We start from the raw sequence: 19398 nt of genomic DNA on the forward strand, positions 1-19398 counted from the left end.
CGATATCACAAGGTAGCCGAAGCTCTCGTCCGAAGAGCATCTGAGATGGGGCATATCCGGTAGTCTCGTGGACAGCACTGCGGTAGGCCAGCAGGAACAAAGGTAGCTTCCTGTCCCAATCCTGTTGATTTCTGGAGACCATAAGTGAGAGTTTATTCAGGATTGTGCGGTTAAATTTCTCCACCATGCCGTCCGATTGTGGGTGTAATGGTGTTGTCCTAGTTTTCTCAATTCCGAGAATTTGACATAGGCCCTTAAACACAGCAGAGATGAAATTCCTCCCTTGATCGGAATGAATCTGCAAAGGTGTTCCGTATCTCGAGATCCAATGTTGGATTAGAGTCTCTGCTACGGTGGTAGCCTCTTGATCTGGAATGGGATATGCTTCCGGCCATTTGGTGAAGTAGTCGATGGAAACAAGAATGTATTTGTTCCCATCAGCAGTTCTTGGTAGAGGACCCAGGATGTCGATCCCAATTCGTTCGAAAGGAGCTCCAACGTTGTACAGTTGTAGCTTCCCTCTGCTTCTCTTCTTCGGTCCTTTACGAGCAGCACAGGCGTCACAAGAATGGCACCACTTCTCCACGTCATCCTTCGCCTTTCTCCAGAAGAAGAGCTCCCGAAATTTATTGAGGGTTTTCAAGACACCAAAATGTCCTCCAGTCGCACTACTATGTATTTCTTTCAGAACATCTGAAATCCTTGATCGGGGAAGTAGTAACTGCCACCTAGATGTTTTGCCGTCGTCAGATTCCCATTTTCGGTGTAGCACGCCGTTCCGTAAATGGAGCGAGTTCCATAAAGCCCAGTATCTTTTTGTTGCAGGACTGAAGATGGAAACGTCCTGCCAGCTAGGGCGCCGACTGTCACTTTCCATGAACTCCAAAATTGGTTTTATGTCGGGGTCTTCAAGTTGATCTTTTCGAACTTGGTCGTCACTCCATGGATCAGGTTCTGATGATATTGGAGTCACTGTCACCTGATAGGCGGTAGGGCTAGTCGTTCTATACTGTTTCTCGATTCGGGAACAATAGTAGCAGTTCTCAGGACAGGGTCTCCTTGATAAAGCGTCAGCATTACCGTGAGATAACCCTTTTCGGTGCTTGATCTCCATGTCATATTCCTGAAGCCGCTGTATCCACCTGGCTATCTGGCCTTCAGGATTCTTGAAGTTCAAAAGTCATGTTAACGAGGCATGATCTGTCCGAAGCAGAAATTTTCGGCCGTAGAGGTAATGATGGAAGTGTTCTACAGCTTTTACTATGGTCAGTAACTCCTTTCTGGTGACGCAGTAATTTCGCTCCGACTTTGATAAGCATTTGCTCCAGTAAGCGATGACATGTTCATTTCCGTCAATTTCTTGGGATAAAACAGCTCCGATGCCATCGTGGCTCGCATCAGTGTCTAGGATGAAGGATTTTCCAGGCTGAGGATATGAGAGAATAAGAGTTGATGTTAAAGCCTTCTTCAGTCGTAGAAATGCATCTCCGCATTCTTTGGACCATTCAAACTTTTGCTTGCTCTCCATCAGCTTATGCAAAGGTCATGCAATGTTGGAAAAACCCTTCAAAAATTCCTGTAGTACGTGCAGAGCCCCAGGAAACTTCGCAGCTGATGGAGGTTTTTGGGACGACTCCAACTCTTGACCGCGGATACCTTTTATGGATCGATTTGTACACCCTCAGAAGAGATGATGTGACCAAGGTAGTTCACTTCCCGGCGGAACAAATTACATTTGGACGGGCTTAACTTCAGATTGGCTTCCTTAAGCTTTTGCAGCACCTTCCTAAGATTTGCCAGATGTTCTTCGAAACTGCGTCCCACGATGATGATATCGTCTAAGTAGACCAGACAGGATTCGTAGGAAAGTCCTCTTAAAACTGTCTCCATAAGACGCTCGAACGTAGCTGGTGCATTGCAGAGGCCGAAGGGCATCACTTTAAACTGCCATAAGCCTTGTCCAGTTGTAAACGTTGTCTTCTCTCGGTCATCAGGGTGTATCTCAACCTGCCAGTAGCCGCTCTTCAAGTCCAAAGTCGAAAACCACTTGTGTCCGGAAAGAGTGTCCAAGGTGTCGTCTATCCGTGGAAGAGGGTAACTGTCTTTCTTGGTGATTTCATTCAGCCGTCGGTAATCGACACAAAATCTGGTGGAGCCATCTTTCTTTCGGACCAAGACGATGGGAGAGGCCCAAGGACTGGATGACGGTTCGATTACATCATTCTCCTTCATCTCTTTCAGGAGGGTTTCAACCTCTTCCTTCTTAGCGAACGGTAGTCGTCTTGGATGCTGTTTAATAGGGGGGTGTTCTCCAGTGTAAATCCTATGCTGCGTTAAATTCGTACGGCCAACATCCTCCGATGTAGAGGAAAACAGATGCTTGAAGTCGTCCACCAATTGTTCCGCAGCAGTTCTTTGATCTTTCGATAATGACGCACTCCCAATTAACTTCGATGTCAAGGACTTGGAAGACACAGTCTCGGGGGAATTGATTCTTCTAATGATGCAGTTTACTGGAGTACAAGTTGCCAACACTTCACCTTTTCGGATATTCCTTGGCCTTTCACTCACGTTGGCGACTCTCACAGGAATTACATCCTTAGAAAGGTCCACAAGCGTAGATGCCACCAACACTCCCTTTAGGCTATTGCGTAGGTTAGGGTATTCAATGAGTCCAAATCGAAAACTATTGCTTTCTTCAATGCAGCCAGGTATGATTGATTCTGACCTTGAGGGAATCGATAAATCTGTTTGGGCTATTATTTGATGAGCGGATTTTACATCATTTTCAACGTTGAAGATGGCTATGTCTTCTCTCATCGAGTGCAGTTCATTAGTCTTGAAGTCAAGGGTGAAGTCGTATTTCTTTAAAAAGTCCAATCCGAGAATGAAGGGGTCCGTGATATCAGCAACGAATGCCGTATGATGGTAGGTGGCATTCCCAAACACTATTTCCAAGTCCACTTTACCCTCAATCTCAATTTTGTCACCTGTCACAGTCTGGAGACTTACGCGTGGCGATGTCCACAACAGTTTCAATCCAAATTCACGAGCCACAACTGTCCTAACGATTGTCACATTGGCTCCAGTGTCGACAATCAGTCTGCAGGGGTTCCCTTTTACATGTGCGTAAATGAAAAGTCCATTACTGCCGCTACTAGAAGAGGAAATCTGCAGAGCTCTGGTGGTGGTAATTTCCTTCCCTCGCGTAGCTTGGCGAGCCGGACAACTCCTTCGCAGGTGCCCTTCATTACCGCATTTCCAGCACTTCTGCTCTTGTTTCTTTTGGGCTGTTATGCTGTTCAGATGTCTTGCCAAGTCACCGAGTTGTCTCTCAAGTTCAGCGAGATGGGACGACCTGGAATCAGACTCATCAGCTTCCAGAGTTCGGATGGGATGGCGACCCACACGGGTTGTTGCGGGGCGGCCTCCAACTTCATCGCATACACAACAGCAGAACTCAGATCTTTGACATCCGCCATCCGTAGAGCTTTCTGGATTTCCGGATCTCGAACCCCGTCGATGTAGTAGTTGAGTGCCAGGTTGTCTCGAACATCCGCAGGGCAATCGCAAAAAGCAAGATGAGACAGTCTCTCGATGTCCGCCGCAAGCTCTTGCAGGGTTTCCCCGGTTTTCTGGAAACGGGACTTCAACTGGAGTCGGCTGAAATCTTTCTGGCACTTCTCACTGAAGCGAAGCTCCAACGCAGATGTGAGGGCGGCGAAATCCAGGCGCTGACTGTCCGGAAGGGTCTGGAGAATGTCCGCTGCGTCACCTCTCAGGGATGCTGCAAGATGACAGGCCTTGGTAGCAGAGTCCCATCCGTTCGCTTCCGCCACTATCATGAATTGGGTCTTGTACACTTGCCACGAACTTTTCCCATCAAATGTGGCCAGTTTAATGGACGGTCGAGCAACAGATGTGGGAGCGCCAAACTGTACAGAGCTGCTTTCCGCGGTCGCCAATCTCCTTTCCACGTCCTTAATTATTTCTTCCTTAAATGAAGTCAATTTCTTGTCTTCTTCTTCCAACTTATTTTCCATATTGGCGATGCGCTCTTCCACAGTATCAAATTTTTCTTCCAAAGCATCGACTTTATCTCCCATGGCGGTTAGTTGATTCTCCATCATGGTTTTCATCGACGTTAGGTCACTTTTCATTTCATCGTGACTTGTAGTAATTTTAGCAGTTAAATCACTATTTAACAGTTCTTGGTTAGTCGCTAATTCATTTTTCAATTGTTCTTGATTAGCCGCAATGTCATTTTTTAATTGTTCTTGATTTACAGTAAAATTTGCAGTCAAATCACTTTTTACAGAGGTGATTGCGTCAAGAAGTTGTTTTAATTGTTCATCCATTGCGCGAGTAATCACCATAAAAACAAAGTCCAAATTTAAAAAGTCTTTATGAAAAAAATGTCCAAAGTCACACTGACTCCAAGAAAGTCCAGAAGTAGCCCCACGTTGGGCGCCAAATTGTAACGGATTCGGTGCGACTTCCACTTTCTTGAAATGAAGACACAGTTCTTGATAAAAACACAGGAGCTTTATTTACACTGTGTACAGGAGAAATCGTTAACAACTGCTAAAATAATCATCAGCAATTAAGCAAATATCACTCAACACCTTAAACTCAACGGTTACACACGTATTTACTTCCAAATATGAAAACAACACAGCGAAATGCCTCGCTATAAACAGAGCTAATACACACTCTCAGTACAAATTCTCAATCGACTCTCCTTTTTATCACGCAGGACGCTTTTATAAACACCGAAGAAGTTTCCACAACATTCTTGCTGCTTCTCGAAATGCGTAGACCGTTATCAAATTTTATCAATGAAAAGAAAAGGAAATAGGGGGTCGTATACTTTAGCCGAATGAAAAGGGGTTGTATATTCATTACGGGAAACTATTTACAGGTTACGTTACTACAATAATTACTATTTACAGGATTTGTAACAATATCCTTACAAGAAAAAGTACACAAGGATTCAAGGATTACAGGTATTGCCAGTAACGTTTATAGAACCGTGTTGAGCAGAGTGTGGCAGAAACAGGACTATCGAATTGATGTATGGCTGTAAGACCAAAAGATTCAGATACAGAACACCAACTTGCACTACTTCTGTTTGTTTCAAATTTTCTTTCTGGCTATCATTCCTTTGACTGAATACTTTTACTTCCTTTTTACAAAAAAGGAAGTATTGTTTTCGCGAAAAAATTTGCCCTCAAAAATCGACCTTAATTTCCATTTTACTCACCCCCGAATGAATATTGAGTTTTTTTTTTCGACTTGACCACACGTGGATGAGTGCCTAAGAACGTATAGACAAGCGAAATATCCGTAATGACGATTCCCGAATTAATTACAACGCATTTTCTCGTGACGTCTGTATGTACGTATGTATGTATGTGCGGATATGCGTATGTGCGTATATATGCTGCATAACTCAAGAACGGTAAGTCCTAGAAAGTTGAAATTTGGTACGTAGACTCCTAGTGGGGTCTAGTTGTGCACCTCTCTTTTTGGTTGCATTCTGATGCTTCTAAAGGGGGCTTTTGCCCCTTTTTGGGGTGAAATCATTGTTAATTTCGATGTAAACTTAAGTGGTGTTATAATTTGGCGGACACTTGGCAATATATCGCCAGTCTTTTGGTCGTCAAGTTTTGTCGCCAACATGGCGACTAATTTGGCGATTTTTTTCTTTTTTAATCTGTTTCATTTTGGCCACTGTAGGTGATATTTAGAGAGTAAACTATTGAATCACATTAAAATTGCCAGTAAAAAGGAAATAATATCAAATTGGAGTAAAAAGAAGTCATGTGATGCACACATCAGCTCGTTTTACTATAGCACTCGAAGACCGCGAAACGAATTACGAATAGTCGTGTATAAAACCAGCAGTTTTTGAGCACATATTTTCAGATGTCAATGGTAAACATTGAATTCTTATTCGATAGCTGGCAGCTGGTGAAAATTATTAAAGAACTCTGCATTATTTAGTGATGTTTGGGTAAAAACTAATGATTAATCCAATAGAGCTAAATCTGGAGATTATTCTTCATTATATGATGTTTTTACTGACCATATACTTTTTTTTTTCAATATTATTATTATCCTGTTTAAAGTTATACTTTTTCTTTTGCAGCGACAGATGAAATGCACCGTCATGAAAGTTTATCGTGCGTAAGCGAACATATGGGAAAAGAGGTAAGCATGTTTGTGTTCTGCAAAATTTATCTTAACTCGTAGACCACTTTTTTTGTTGAGTTTTTATTAAATGTAAATGTTTGAAAATAAAACTCAAATGGGTCGTTTCATGTCAAATCAACAGAAAACAAATCCTTAACTTGACCAGTTTTTTTTACGAAACTTTTAGAAATCCTACTTTTAAAATTCATATATAACTAGCTGCATTACCCAGCGTTGCACGGTCTACCTCGAAAATAAAAGTTATGCCAAGTGACGCATGTTCAGAAATAAGGTTTAAGTTAAAAAAAATAATAAAAACCCCTTTTATTGTGTAGAAAAAAGCAATTTTATGACTCAAAATTTAAATTTCTGCCTCTTTGGATGTTTTTAAAATTCCAAAAATTCAGTCACTGTTATAAACATTCCGCGTGAGAAATTTTCTGGCGAAAATCCCCTAAAGGGAGACCCCCCCCCCTCCTTCCATTGGGGCGAAAAAAAAATGTAAATTGCTGAGCATCAAAGGGCCAACCTCTGTGATAAGTATGACAAAAACCCACTTAAAACTATGGATTTGCTTGTGAATATCTCCCAGTGGGGTGTTTTTTCCCCGTCTGTTGAAACTGAAAATAGAGAAGTTAAATAGAATATTCTCAATCTTTTGTGTTCATGTTTAATTACTAACTTTGTAAATTATTAATGTTTATGCAAATTAACTTTGTTCTAGTTTCCTAATACTTTTACTTTTGGTGTGGCAACAGTGTGTTGTCTAATATATAAAACTGCCGGTGTTGTGGTAGTCAGGACTTGTTTTTTCCTTTTTCTTCACGCTAGTTTAAACTAACCATGTTTTAAATTGTTTTAATAAATAGTTTTGTTGAAGTCTAGTGCTGTCTCTCGACTTTAAATTCAGTAAAATTATGATGAAGTAAGAATTTAGGACATTGAATCAAAATGTCCCGTACCTGCATCAAGTTAAATATGTTTAGATTTAGCACCGTCCAAGTAGGGAGGCGAACCCCCCCCCCCCCTACAACAATCCCTGAGCGTTGAAGAACCTCTGTATCAAATTTGGCAACGATCCGACGAAAACTGGATTTAGATAGTGAAAACCTTCCTATGGGGAGGGATATCACTGCATTACTCTTTTGAAAATAAAAACCTACTTTTTTGCCTGAAAGTAAACAAAAAATATATCTTTGCGCAATGTCTCCAAGATGAATGCTAATGGATCTCCCCAAAATGCAAAGAGGCGAAGACGCTAAAAACAATTGATCAAATTCCAACCTCAAGCAATGCTAGTTTCCATAAATATCCAACATTATGACAAAATAACCAGTTCTTGAACTAATTTCAGTAACGTGTTATGTTGCGAGATAATCCGAAGGTTGACTCGCGGATTTGGGAGATGTAATAGGTGTATCCTCCGAACCCGGTGTCTGACTTTGAGACATAATCCTCTGTGCAGTTGCCACAGATCATGTCACGCAACCTCCAGTAATCCTCGAAGGCCGAGGCCATGAAATGCCTACGCGAGACGGTGGAAGACCTAATGCCCGTTTCACAACGCGGACATTGAAGTCAAGGTTCGGAAGAAGCCATAAGGTGGATCGCGGGTCTTGTTTCTAAGAAGTTAATTATTTAAATATGATTAGTGCAGCCATTTAACGTAATTTCAATTCATGTGGTTTAATTTTGTAACATTTCATATTTTTTTTTGTTCAATATGTTTGAGTTTTAAAGAAAATATAGACAACTCAACGCTACACTTAGTGGGCAAGGTTAGAATATCAGTTTTCAACTTTTCACTATGCAAAATAAGTTGGCAACGCTGTACATTGCTCATTGTACAGTCCAAAGATTCTGAATTCTCTGCTTGAAAGCTGTATTGTAATAATAGGAGACTTCGGTAGCTACTAGAATATCTTCTGAAACTGGTATTAAATAAACTTTTATAATAACCGATATAGATTTTTCTTAAATAATGCTGTAACATTAATTAAGAAGCAACTGGATCGGTTACTTGAAAAGTTTATGGAATCCCAGTTTCCTAGAGATTGTCTAATAGAACTGCAGGTGTTTTTACTTCCTTTTACAAAAAAGGAAGTATTGTATTGGCGAAAAAATTTTCACTCAAAAATCGGCCTTAATTTCCATTTTTCTCATCCCCGAATGAATGTTGAGTTTTTTCCCGACCCGACCACACGTAGGTGGCCTAGGAACCTACAGACATCCGAAATATCCATTTTGACGACCCCCGAGTTAATTACAACGAATTATCTTGTGACGCCCGTATTTACGTATGTATGTGCGTATGTGTGTATGTATCTCGCATAACTCAAAAACGATATGTCCTAGAAAGTTGAAATTTAGTACGTAGACTCCTAGTGGGGCCTAGTTGTGCACCTTCCCTTTTGGATGCATTCGGATGTTCTTAAGAGGATCTTTTGCCACCATTTTGGGGGGAAATCATTGTTAGCTTCGATGTAAACTCAAGTGGTGTAATAATTTGTCGGACACTTGGCAATGTATCGCCAGTCTTTTGATCGCCAAGTTTTGTCGCCAACTTGGCAATAAATTTGGCGATTTTTATTTTTTTTTAATTTTAAATTTGGTTTCAGTTTGGCCACTGTTGGTGATATTTAGAGAGTAAACAATAGAATCACATTAAAATTGCCAATAATGGGGAAATGACATTAAATTGGAGTAAAAGGAAGTCATGTGAGGCACACATCAGATCGTTTTCAATATGTTTGAGTTTTAAAGAAACTATAGAAAACTCAATGCTACACTTCCTGGGCGAGGTTAGAATATCAGTTTCCAACTTTTCACTATTCAAAATAGGTTGGCAAAGCTGCACACGGCTCATTGTACAGTCCAAAGGTTCTGAATTCATTGCTTGAAAGATATATCGTAAAAGCAGAATACTTCAGTAACGACCAGAATATTCCTTAGAAACTGGTACATTGAAACCTGTGTAAGTTGACCACTTGCGGTGCACTACTTTGGTGGTCAACTTAGACAGGTGGTCAACTTATAGAGGGTGGTAATGAAAACTTTTTTTTTTTTTGTCATTTCTTGTCCCATGCATTTTTTTTTTTAGCTAATTGGAATACTTTAAACTCACTTTCATTATTTAACATTACTTTAAAACAATAAGAAAAAAGGTTGTTTAAATATTTTTAGAGATCATTAACAGAACGACGCGCAAAGTATCACACAAATTAAAAATTTCTGTGAATTGATCAACCAAAAAAAATAAAAAATGCCTCATTGCTTATGAAAAACTACTTACTTGATGTTAACAATTCTTAAAAATTCATAAATCAAAAGTGACTCAAATTCTTTATTTGGTTTTTTCTTGTACATTTGTAACCATGGTAATCTATTTTTCAACAAAATAACTCCTTGTTGAAGTTTGGCTCATTTTCTGGGACCTAACATTAGCCCAATGTTTTTCGATGGAAACATAAATATTCATAGGTTTTTCTAAAATGTCTGGTTACTTATTTGAGGCATAACTGATGAAACTTTTAGTACACTCTAATGTTTTTGCCTAGTGGTCAACTTACAAAGGGTTTTTTACAATACTCCAAACCAAAGCTGGTGTATATTTGTGGTCAAGGTAGACAGGTGGTCAAGATAAAGAGGTGGTCAAGTTACAGAAGTTTTCCTTCATTACATATGATAGGACTAATTCCGTTCCTGACAAAAGCAGTCAACGTATACAGGTGGTCAATTTACAAAGGTAGTCAACTTTACAGGTTTTACTGTATTGAATAAACTTTTCTAGTTACTGAAATAGCTTCTTCATAAAAATGTTACAACGTTAATTAAGAGGCAGTTGGATCGGATACCAGGGTTCGTACGGGTCATGGAAATCCTGGAAAGTCATGGAAAAAAAATAAACGAATTTCAGACCTGGAAAAGTCATGGAAAATTAATACTTTCATTAAAAGTCATGGAAATTTATTTCAAGTCATGGAAAAATGTCTTGGGTAGTAAGAAAATAACAATAGCTAATGAAGCGCTAAAAATATTGAGTGATTTAGTAATATTGCATGTAAATTGAACGATCTCAAAAACAAATCCGATTTTTGGAATCCAATTTCATCTGCTTCTGTAACAGCCGCTCGCCTATTTTCATAATGTGATTTTACTACTGAGTCATCACTAATTTTGAATTCACCATCATTTTTAGCACTTCTTATATTTTATATTTTGTAGTAGTAGAAATGCACGTTCTTGATTTTGCCACGCTCCTTCAAAAAGTGCAATTAAATTGCATGCGAGTTCATTTCAACACCTTGTAAAAATTCATTAATAATTTCATCAGAGTTTATCTCAATATGTTGAAGGCTTTAGAAATTGAAGACTTTAGTCAGGCAATAGGACATGAAAATAGGGGAATTATAATATTCTAAAACAGTGATGCCCAATATACAGCTCGCAAAACTGATTATTGTGTGGCCAGCTGAAATATCTGGTTTAGAGAAATGAATTTACTGAAAAACGTGGCTTTACTTTAATGAACAAATATACGGTCAAGTTACATGGGTGAGTTGTGCACTATTAACACCAAAGGGCAATATTTTTATGAAGTGAATTTATTATTGGAAACTTAGTAATAATGACTCACTCAATTTTTCTTCCATTATTACTACTCTGCCTTGTTTATTAAATATGTTTTAGACACTTAAACAGTGTATATTACATTTCACTATATTTTTACTTTACTTGGATTTATATGCTAAATACAAACAAGAATAATTGATTAGTTTCTGCTATGTGCACTTATTTTTTTTTTTTCATTCACAAGTAAGTGCTCCAATGAGGTAGTGGCATTCACTAAAAAGTTTTTCTAAAGCCTATTTCCGAAAATAGGCAAGTTTGACATTAAATAGTACTATTCTCTTCGTGTAATAAGGTCATGAAAATTTTTTTGAAGTCATGAAAAAGTCTTGGAAAAGTCATGGAATTTTTTTATCCAAATTGAGTATGAACCCTGGGATACTAGAAAAGTTGATGGAATCACAGTTTCCTAGAGATTGTCTAATAGAACTGCAGGTGTTTTTTATTTTTATTATTTTTACTTTATTTTTTGTAAGTGTACCCTTGAACGCTGATATGAAGAATAGTTGTCGAAATCTCCGTACTACATTGTAAAATTCTATGCAATATGATAAATTATAGGAATCCTGTTATGCTATGATATAAAATGGGGACTTTTCAATTTTTTATTATTATTTTTTCTGGGTCACAAAGTGATACTGCTTTTATTAAAACAATTTATTTTACGTAACATTTCTTGTGTGGTTCAGAGGGATCCAAATACAACAGTACAATTAAAATATGATTGAGGGGTTTTTAAAACTTAAATTCAGGGTTAACCCCGATCCATTTTTTTTTAAGATTAAATGAGAATTGAAGTTAATTTGAGCTAAAAATATATTGGCATTTAAAATTTAAGAAAATAAAATTGTATTTGAATTTGCACATTTTAAAATAATTTGACAATACGTTATTGCAAACATTGAAAATTTTGCGACAGTCGCTCTTGGACGGTCATTATCTTTCAAACGTTTTTGCATTCGTCACAGTTCTTGAATACCTTTTCAATATTTTACTGAAGAAACCTGAATAAAATCCCAAACGACTCCAAATTCTAGTTATATTTCCTAATTTTAGGATGGCCGGTATTTTATTGTAAGAGAAGTCGAATCAAAAGCAAAATGTAATAGAAACTTTCGGTAAAATTCAATATGATCAAATATTCTAGTCGTATTTTCTGATAGTTCTGTTATTTTATTATTTATATGTACTATAAAAGAACACGAATAAAATGTAAAATGTAAGAAGTTTTTATAAATTTCAATATGATTCCGTAGTTAGTTACATTTTCTAACGTTAAATAGCTGGGACTTTACTCTAAAGATATTAAAGGAAACTCAAACTATAAAAAGGTTCGACATAATTCAAAATTATTCTGAATTCTAACTGTACTTTTTGACTATAACGGGATTTCTTTAAGAAATATGTCGAAGAAAAAGAAAAATGTAAAAAGATTGCATAAAATTTAACGTGATACCGTATTTTAGTTGTATTTTCTGACTTCTCTGAGACTTTACTGTCAGAGATCTCGAAGAAAAAGCAAAAATTAGTAAGATTCGACAAAACTTCAAAATTATTCCATATTCAAATTGTATTTTCTGAATGTACAAGGACTCTAAAAAGTATCGGAATAAAAGCAAAGTGTAGAAAGATTGGACACTATTCTAAATGGTTCCATATTCTGATTGTATTTTCTGATTGCAGTCTGAAACTTTACCGCAAAAGATGTCGTAGGAAAAGCAAAATGTAAGAATTCAAAAAAAAATTCAAAATTAATTCCATATTTTGCTTATATTTTCTGCTGTACCGGGACATTACTACAAGTGATATTGAAGAAAAAGCTAAAAGTAGAAAGGTTGTACAAAATTCAAAATGATTCCATGTCCTAGTCGTGTTTTCGAACTGCACCATAGTGCAAATAACACAGGGCAACAGTCATTTTGGTGCACGGGTCTTTGGAGCTGATTTAGTACGAATTTGGTTCACTGAGTTCAAATATCACGTCAGTTTTTGCATAGGAGCTCAAATTTCCCAGATATTGAACTTGAAATATACGTGACATAGGATTAAGGTACACCCATAGATCAAATAAAAAACTAAGCATGGAATTTTTATTCCTATTGTATGATACAAATAAACCAGAGCTAAATTACCAAACAGACCAATTAGGCTGTTGGCCATGGATCCCTGATTTTTAAGGGCCCCAAAAAGAATAAAATTGTAATAGTCGATTATTTAAGAAAATGAAAAAAATCAAGCTATTCTTCTTGATTTGTTTACATTGTTTTATATGTACAAGTGTATGATGCTCTGCCCCAACAACAATTATTTTGAATGAGTGGTTCGACAAATCTATATCCCTGAAACCACCACCCTTGATTCTCCATTATTGTTTGTTTTTTTAGGTTTGACTGCAGAGGTCCCCCCAAAAATGTTTGATTAGGGTTACCCTCCATAATTATCGAACCCTGAAAATACTACATACAAAGTTCCAACTCGTCACACATCACACGAAGCGAATATATATGCAAAGCAAGAACTGACAAGTTGGCCTTAGATCGTTAAAGCATTGTTACTTAACTTGCCAGATATTTACTTCATGTAGTGAATTTTCCTGAGCGTAACTGAACTGCAGAATGACAATAGGACAAATATGCTGGAAGTAAACCTTGTTTTAGAAGCGTATATTAGCTTTAGAAGTGTGCAAAATGGAGTTAAAACTGCATATTTTGGATAAAACAGCCGTACTTATCTGAAAAGGTAGAGCTGCTAGAGAAAAATTAATTTAACATTTCGATTGAGAGCCCCAAACATATCTAGAATCAGTTTGCAAACTCTGGACACCAAAGAAAAAATATTTTTTTGTTCCCCTGTGTAATCGAAGATGTTGCGCAACGAAAATGTGATTACAGGAGAAAAAAAAAAGACCTGTATGTACAGAGACCTAGTTAAAGTGAAAGCAGGATGAGAACTCATTTAATAAACACATCCTCATTTGGTGGGAGGGAGGACTGGGGAGCCAAGCGATTACCTTTAGATACAGACACAGGGAGATAGTATGAATCAGTCCTTGTTGCTGTCACGAGACGTCGCTAAATTGAGTTTGTGGTGGTAATTGATGGTTCTTGTGAACGCGTCCAGAAGCACTCGGGGATGAATGAAAATTTGCGTAGATCCGCCAACAGGGATGAATGCAGCTCTTCCCCAACTCAGGGTCATTTTCATTTTGTTCTTATTTGTTTATCTGTATATTAGTTGCGTTGCTCGACGTTGTACGGTCTAATTCGACAGTAAAAGTTGTGTCAAGTGGTACATGTTCCACAAACAGGCTTGAATAACAGAAAAATAAATATGGGAAAGTTTCCGGTCGACCGACGTGTTGAGAAGAGTAATTTTATGACTCAGAATTTAAATTTAGACCATTTTGGATTTTTACTTCCTTTTACAAAAAAGGAAGTTTTGTATTCGCGAAAACATTTTCACTCAAAAAAATCGGCCTTAATTTCCATTTTTCTCACCTCCGAATAAATGTTGAGTTTTTTTTTCGACCCGACCACACGTGGATATATGCCTAGGAACCTACAGACATCCGAAATATCCATTTTGACGACCCCCGAGTTAATTACAACTAATTTTCTCGTGACGTCTGCATGTACGTATGTATGTGCGTATGTGTGTATGTATCTCGCATAATTCAAAAACGGTATGTCCTAAAAATTTGAAATTTGGTACGTGGACTCCTAGTGGGGTCTAGTTGTTCACCTTCCATTTTGGTTGCACTCGGATGTTCCTAAGAGGGTATTTTGCTCCTTTTAGGGGGGAAATCATTCCTAATTTCGATGTTAACTCAAGTGGTGTTATAATTTGTCGGACACTTGGCGATATATCGTCAGTCTTTTAATCGCCAAGTTTTGTCGCCAACTTGGCGACAAATTTAGCGATTTTTTTTTTGAGCAATCACGATTGCTTATTGTTCTCATTTAACTGTTTTTGGTGTCCGTGCCTTTTTCAACTTGGATCAGGGGCCGTTGCAGCACCACCGCCCACCGTCCTCTGCTGGCGGCGCGGCGCGGCTGCTCCGGTTTTGAGCTACCCGCTTCTCCTGGTCGGAGGCGTCCATGTCCTACACACACTCACGTTCACACACATACACACACGACTTCACACACATACACTCACACACGCCTAAGTGCATACACACAGGTCTACGCACACACACAACTATGCACATGTAACCACCCAGGAGGAGAGGCAGGCTTTGGGGGGACAGGAGTCGTTTCTAGAAACAATAACTCCAATGAGTAGGGTCCTGTCTCAGTTCGTGATTGCGAGAAACATAATTTGAATTCAAAATTTCAGAATTCAAATTAATTTTTTTTCTTTTTAAATCTGGTTTCAATTTGGCCACTAGTGGTGATATTTAGAGAGTAAAATATTGAATCACATTAAAATTGCCAATAATGGGGAAATGACATTAAATTGGAGTAAAAGGAAGTCATGTGATGCACACATCAGCTCGTTTTAAATTCCAAATGTTCAATCATTGTTATTGATAAACATAAACATTCGGTTTCAAGGACCCGAAAAATTTCTTACATATGAATTCCTGAGGATCAAAGGACCTGTGCCAAATTTGGCAAAGATCCGGCGCAAACTGTGGATTTGAAGAACATAACTCACATACATTCTTTTTTTTTATAGATGTAGATTTATTTTTTCTATGAAATTCACTTTAAAAGAGAGCTTTCGTACATGGTAATGTTCAGGTGACTTCTTTTAACTCATTGTTAACTTTGATGGCTGAGTCGTTAGTTTATCTGCTGAGGTCTAAACATTTACAAAACGTATGGTCATTTAGAATCAAACTTTTTTCTTACTCAACGAACGAGCTGATGTGTGCATCACATGACTTCCTTTTACTCCAATTTACTCCAATTTTCCTCATTATTGGCAATTTTTATTGGCGACAAAACTTGGCGACCAAAAGACTGGCGATGTATCGCCAAGTGTCCGACAAATTATAACACCACTTGAGTTTACATCGAAATTAGTAATGATTTCCGCCCAAAAAAGGGTAAAAGACCCCCTTAGGTACATCTGAATGCAACCAAAATTGAAGGTGCACAACTAGACCCCACTAGGAGTCTAAGTACCTAATTTCAACTTTCTAGGGCATACCTTTTTTGAGTTATGCGAGATACATACGCACATACACATATACACACATACGCACATACATACGCATATACACACACACATACATAAAGCTTTCCTGGCTCCAAAAATCGCAATATAACCATTTTTCGACGATATTTTTACGCTAATTTTGAGATTACTTTCATATTTTGAAGAGTTTTTTTTTTTTTTTTTTTTTTGAGCAATCACGATTGCTTATTGCTTTCATCTGACCGTCCTTGATGTCCGGTTCATTTTTCAGAATGGACCAGGGCCACTGCTGCACCGCCGTCCACCGGAGGACGGAGCTGCTCCTCTGGTCCTAGCCTCCACTAGCAGCACTGTCCACCGGAATCCCCTCCTCCTAGGCAGTGGCGTCTATGTCCTGCATACACACACTCCTACATACACATACATACACCTAAACACACACACACACACACACACACAAAAGCATACACACACGCGCGCATACATACACACACCTACACACAACTACCCACACACTCCTGTCTGCACACAGATACAAACACACATGTCTACACACACATACATTGCCCCCTACACACAAACACACATACCCCCCACACACAAACACACACGCCTACATACACACACTCGTGATTGCGAAAAACAATTTGAATTCAAGATATCGAAAATCAAATTAATTTTCTTTTCTAAATTTTTTGAGAGATAAAAGGAAAATAAGAAAACACTTTTCAGTGAAATTTTTTAGAAAAAATTTTACCGGGCCGTGGGTCAAAAAGTCGAGTTCAATGAACTAAAGTGATCTTTTTTGGTCAACCAAAAATGAGACAGTCATAATATCTACCTTGTAAAAACATGAGTTCCCCCAATTACATTTGTTTTAATTACCGCGCTGGTCCCGTCAATTTTGGTGAGTAGCGATACTCTATTGATTTATCTAGTTTTACCCTTAGGATATAATTTCACAATTGCGTAGATTTACTTTTCGGATCCCAATTCCTTAACCGTAAGAAATGAACTGTAAATGTCATGTTGACATTTTTCAGCCTTAAAATAAGAGAACATCTTTTGGAAATATTCACACAATTACGAATGTTTTGCATTCTTATTTAAACGCTTTCACTTTGAGCATAATATATTTATTAACTTTCAGTTTTTAAGGGGTGACAGTACCTTTTGAAATTTTTTTTTAAATTTATGAATATTGTGTTTTTCTTGAAACCATAACATACACACTCATTTCGCAACCAATAATTTACTTTCAAAATCTTAAAAAATTGCCCACATTTTTTAAAATTTCAAAAAATTCATTAAAATTTTAATTTTTTAAAATCCCTAAGGCTTTTTTGTTTTTGCACTTATTTGAAAAAAGGTTTTTGTTAAGCAATCACAATATTCATCTGTAAAAATCTGTGCATTCATTTGTTTATATATGTATTGGAACATTTTCTGTGATTAATTATGTAAAAAATCGTAATTTTTTTTAAAAAAATTTGTTTTTAAAGGTATAATATGCTCTAAACATTAGAGTAGTTTATAAAATGCTTTCCCAATGCACAGTTTTGTTAAATATGTTATCCTGACTGCAAAAAGTATTACTTTAAAGCTGTATCTTTAATAGAAAAAAAATCCTTAGGGATTCTAATGACATGAAAACACAAAAAAAAAAAAAAAAAACGATCACCGAGAAAAAGCGATTTAAAATTGTTCTTTTGCATAAGAACACATAGCGAGCATGACCTAAAACTACTCATAACTTTTTAAATATTTGAACTAAAGCAATGAAACTTTTTCCCTGCGTTTGGAATAATTTGTAGTTTTGAAATTAGAATGAAATATTTTTTGATCGTCTGATCATTTTTGAGGTACTGTGACCCCTTAAAATAATTTACCTCTTATAATAAAAAACTTGATTAAATATTACACAAAAAGTAAACCTTTGGGAGGTGAAAAATTATGTGAGGAAAGAGGAATATTTTTTTTTTTTTCTGATTTAGATCAAGTATTCCCAGAATTAAATTGACATAATAATAATCTTCATTTTGAATAAAGAAAAGTATTTTCACTTATTAAGTCGCAACATATAGTACACGTCTTACAATGTGAGTGTGCGTGCATGTAAATGTATGATAAAGACATAAAAATTATTTGTTTTTTTTCTTTAAGCCGATTTCTTTTCTTTTCTTTTTTTAAATTTTAATCAATTAATGTGATTTACTCAGAAAATGTAGGAGAATGCTCCGCTCATGCTATATTTAAATATTTTACTTTAACTCAACTTTAGTTTTGATAGTGTAGTCACTAGTTCATCTGTTAAAGTCTCAAACGTTTAAAAGTCTCATACCTATATTTAACATCAAAATTAGTTTACTCAATCAGCGAAAAATGAGTAAATATAATCAACAATATTAAGGAATACAGTTACTTTTATGTTTTATTAACCCCTTCAGTTGGAATTATGAAATATTGGACCAAAAATGTTGATATTTGGTACACAGTGTACTATGGTAAAGAAATCATATAGACAAAATTTTGAGTTTGTAGGAGAAAAATTAAAAGAGTTATGGCACGTCCAATATTCCAGACTTATATTTTTGAAATCAATATTTCTTATACAAAAACGATAACATACCGAACAAACTTCATTATAAAATGTTCTACAAACAATTATAAAACATAATATAAGCGTTTGAAACGATTAATTAAACATGATATATTTTTTAAAAAAATCAGGAAAAAAAACTCGCTTTCCAGATGAAAATCTATGGTTGGAAAAATGAGCCACTCTCTATCTCTCAATCCTTATATGTCAGTGTTATCAATTCCAAAACGAAAAATTATTTCACAGATTATAATAAGTAGAATGTAAAGAGTCAACTACGAAAAAAAATCAACTAATTAAATCAAGTATTAAATGATTAGCAGCTGTTTAAATTGTATGTCCGGTATACCGGAAACCAGGTCTGAAGGGGTTTTTAAGTGATGAAATAATGTCAAATGCGTTTTAAACTGCAAATTTTCGTCCAAAATGAACATTATCGAATTGAAAGTGATGTATCTACTTGCGTGACAGTTTCTATGTTAAAACTAATTGTCTACGTATCGTCCCATCAATATTGTACCCAGGATATCATCGCCGCCGTCATGCGTATTAAACGTTCTTGTGATTTACAATAGCCTTCATGCACCAATCAACAAAACACAACACGCTGCCTGGTAATTATTTCTCCAACTTCATATCCCCAGCATTAAATGTGTTATTTAATGGATACTTGATTTTTGCGTGAGCTTTACGTTTCCGTGAGCTTGGACATTATTTTCTCATTACCTAATCTGGAAAAATTTGCTTCCTACTATATGATGAGCAGAACAAATGTTTCACGATATGAGTTTATGCTGGCATGGTTAAAAAAGGTTAGTTTCTTAACTAAT

The 19398-nt window shown here is 36.8% G+C and overlaps 1 protein-coding gene across 1 annotated transcript in view; it reads left to right on the forward strand.

Moving 5' to 3' along the window:
- The window catches only part of LOC129221311 (uncharacterized), an 83884-nt gene that overhangs the window by 47243 nt on the left and 17243 nt on the right, over positions 1-19398 (forward strand). Inside the window, exon 2 of the mRNA XM_054855772.1 lies at positions 6152-6213. Within this exon, the coding sequence (XP_054711747.1) occupies positions 6152-6213 (62 nt within the window). The remainder of the gene's footprint in view (positions 1-6151; positions 6214-19398) is intronic.

Source organism: Uloborus diversus, chromosome 4 (assembly GCF_026930045.1).
Source record: "Uloborus diversus isolate 005 chromosome 4, Udiv.v.3.1, whole genome shotgun sequence".
Classification (NCBI taxonomy): Eukaryota; Metazoa; Arthropoda; class Arachnida; order Araneae; family Uloboridae; genus Uloborus; species Uloborus diversus.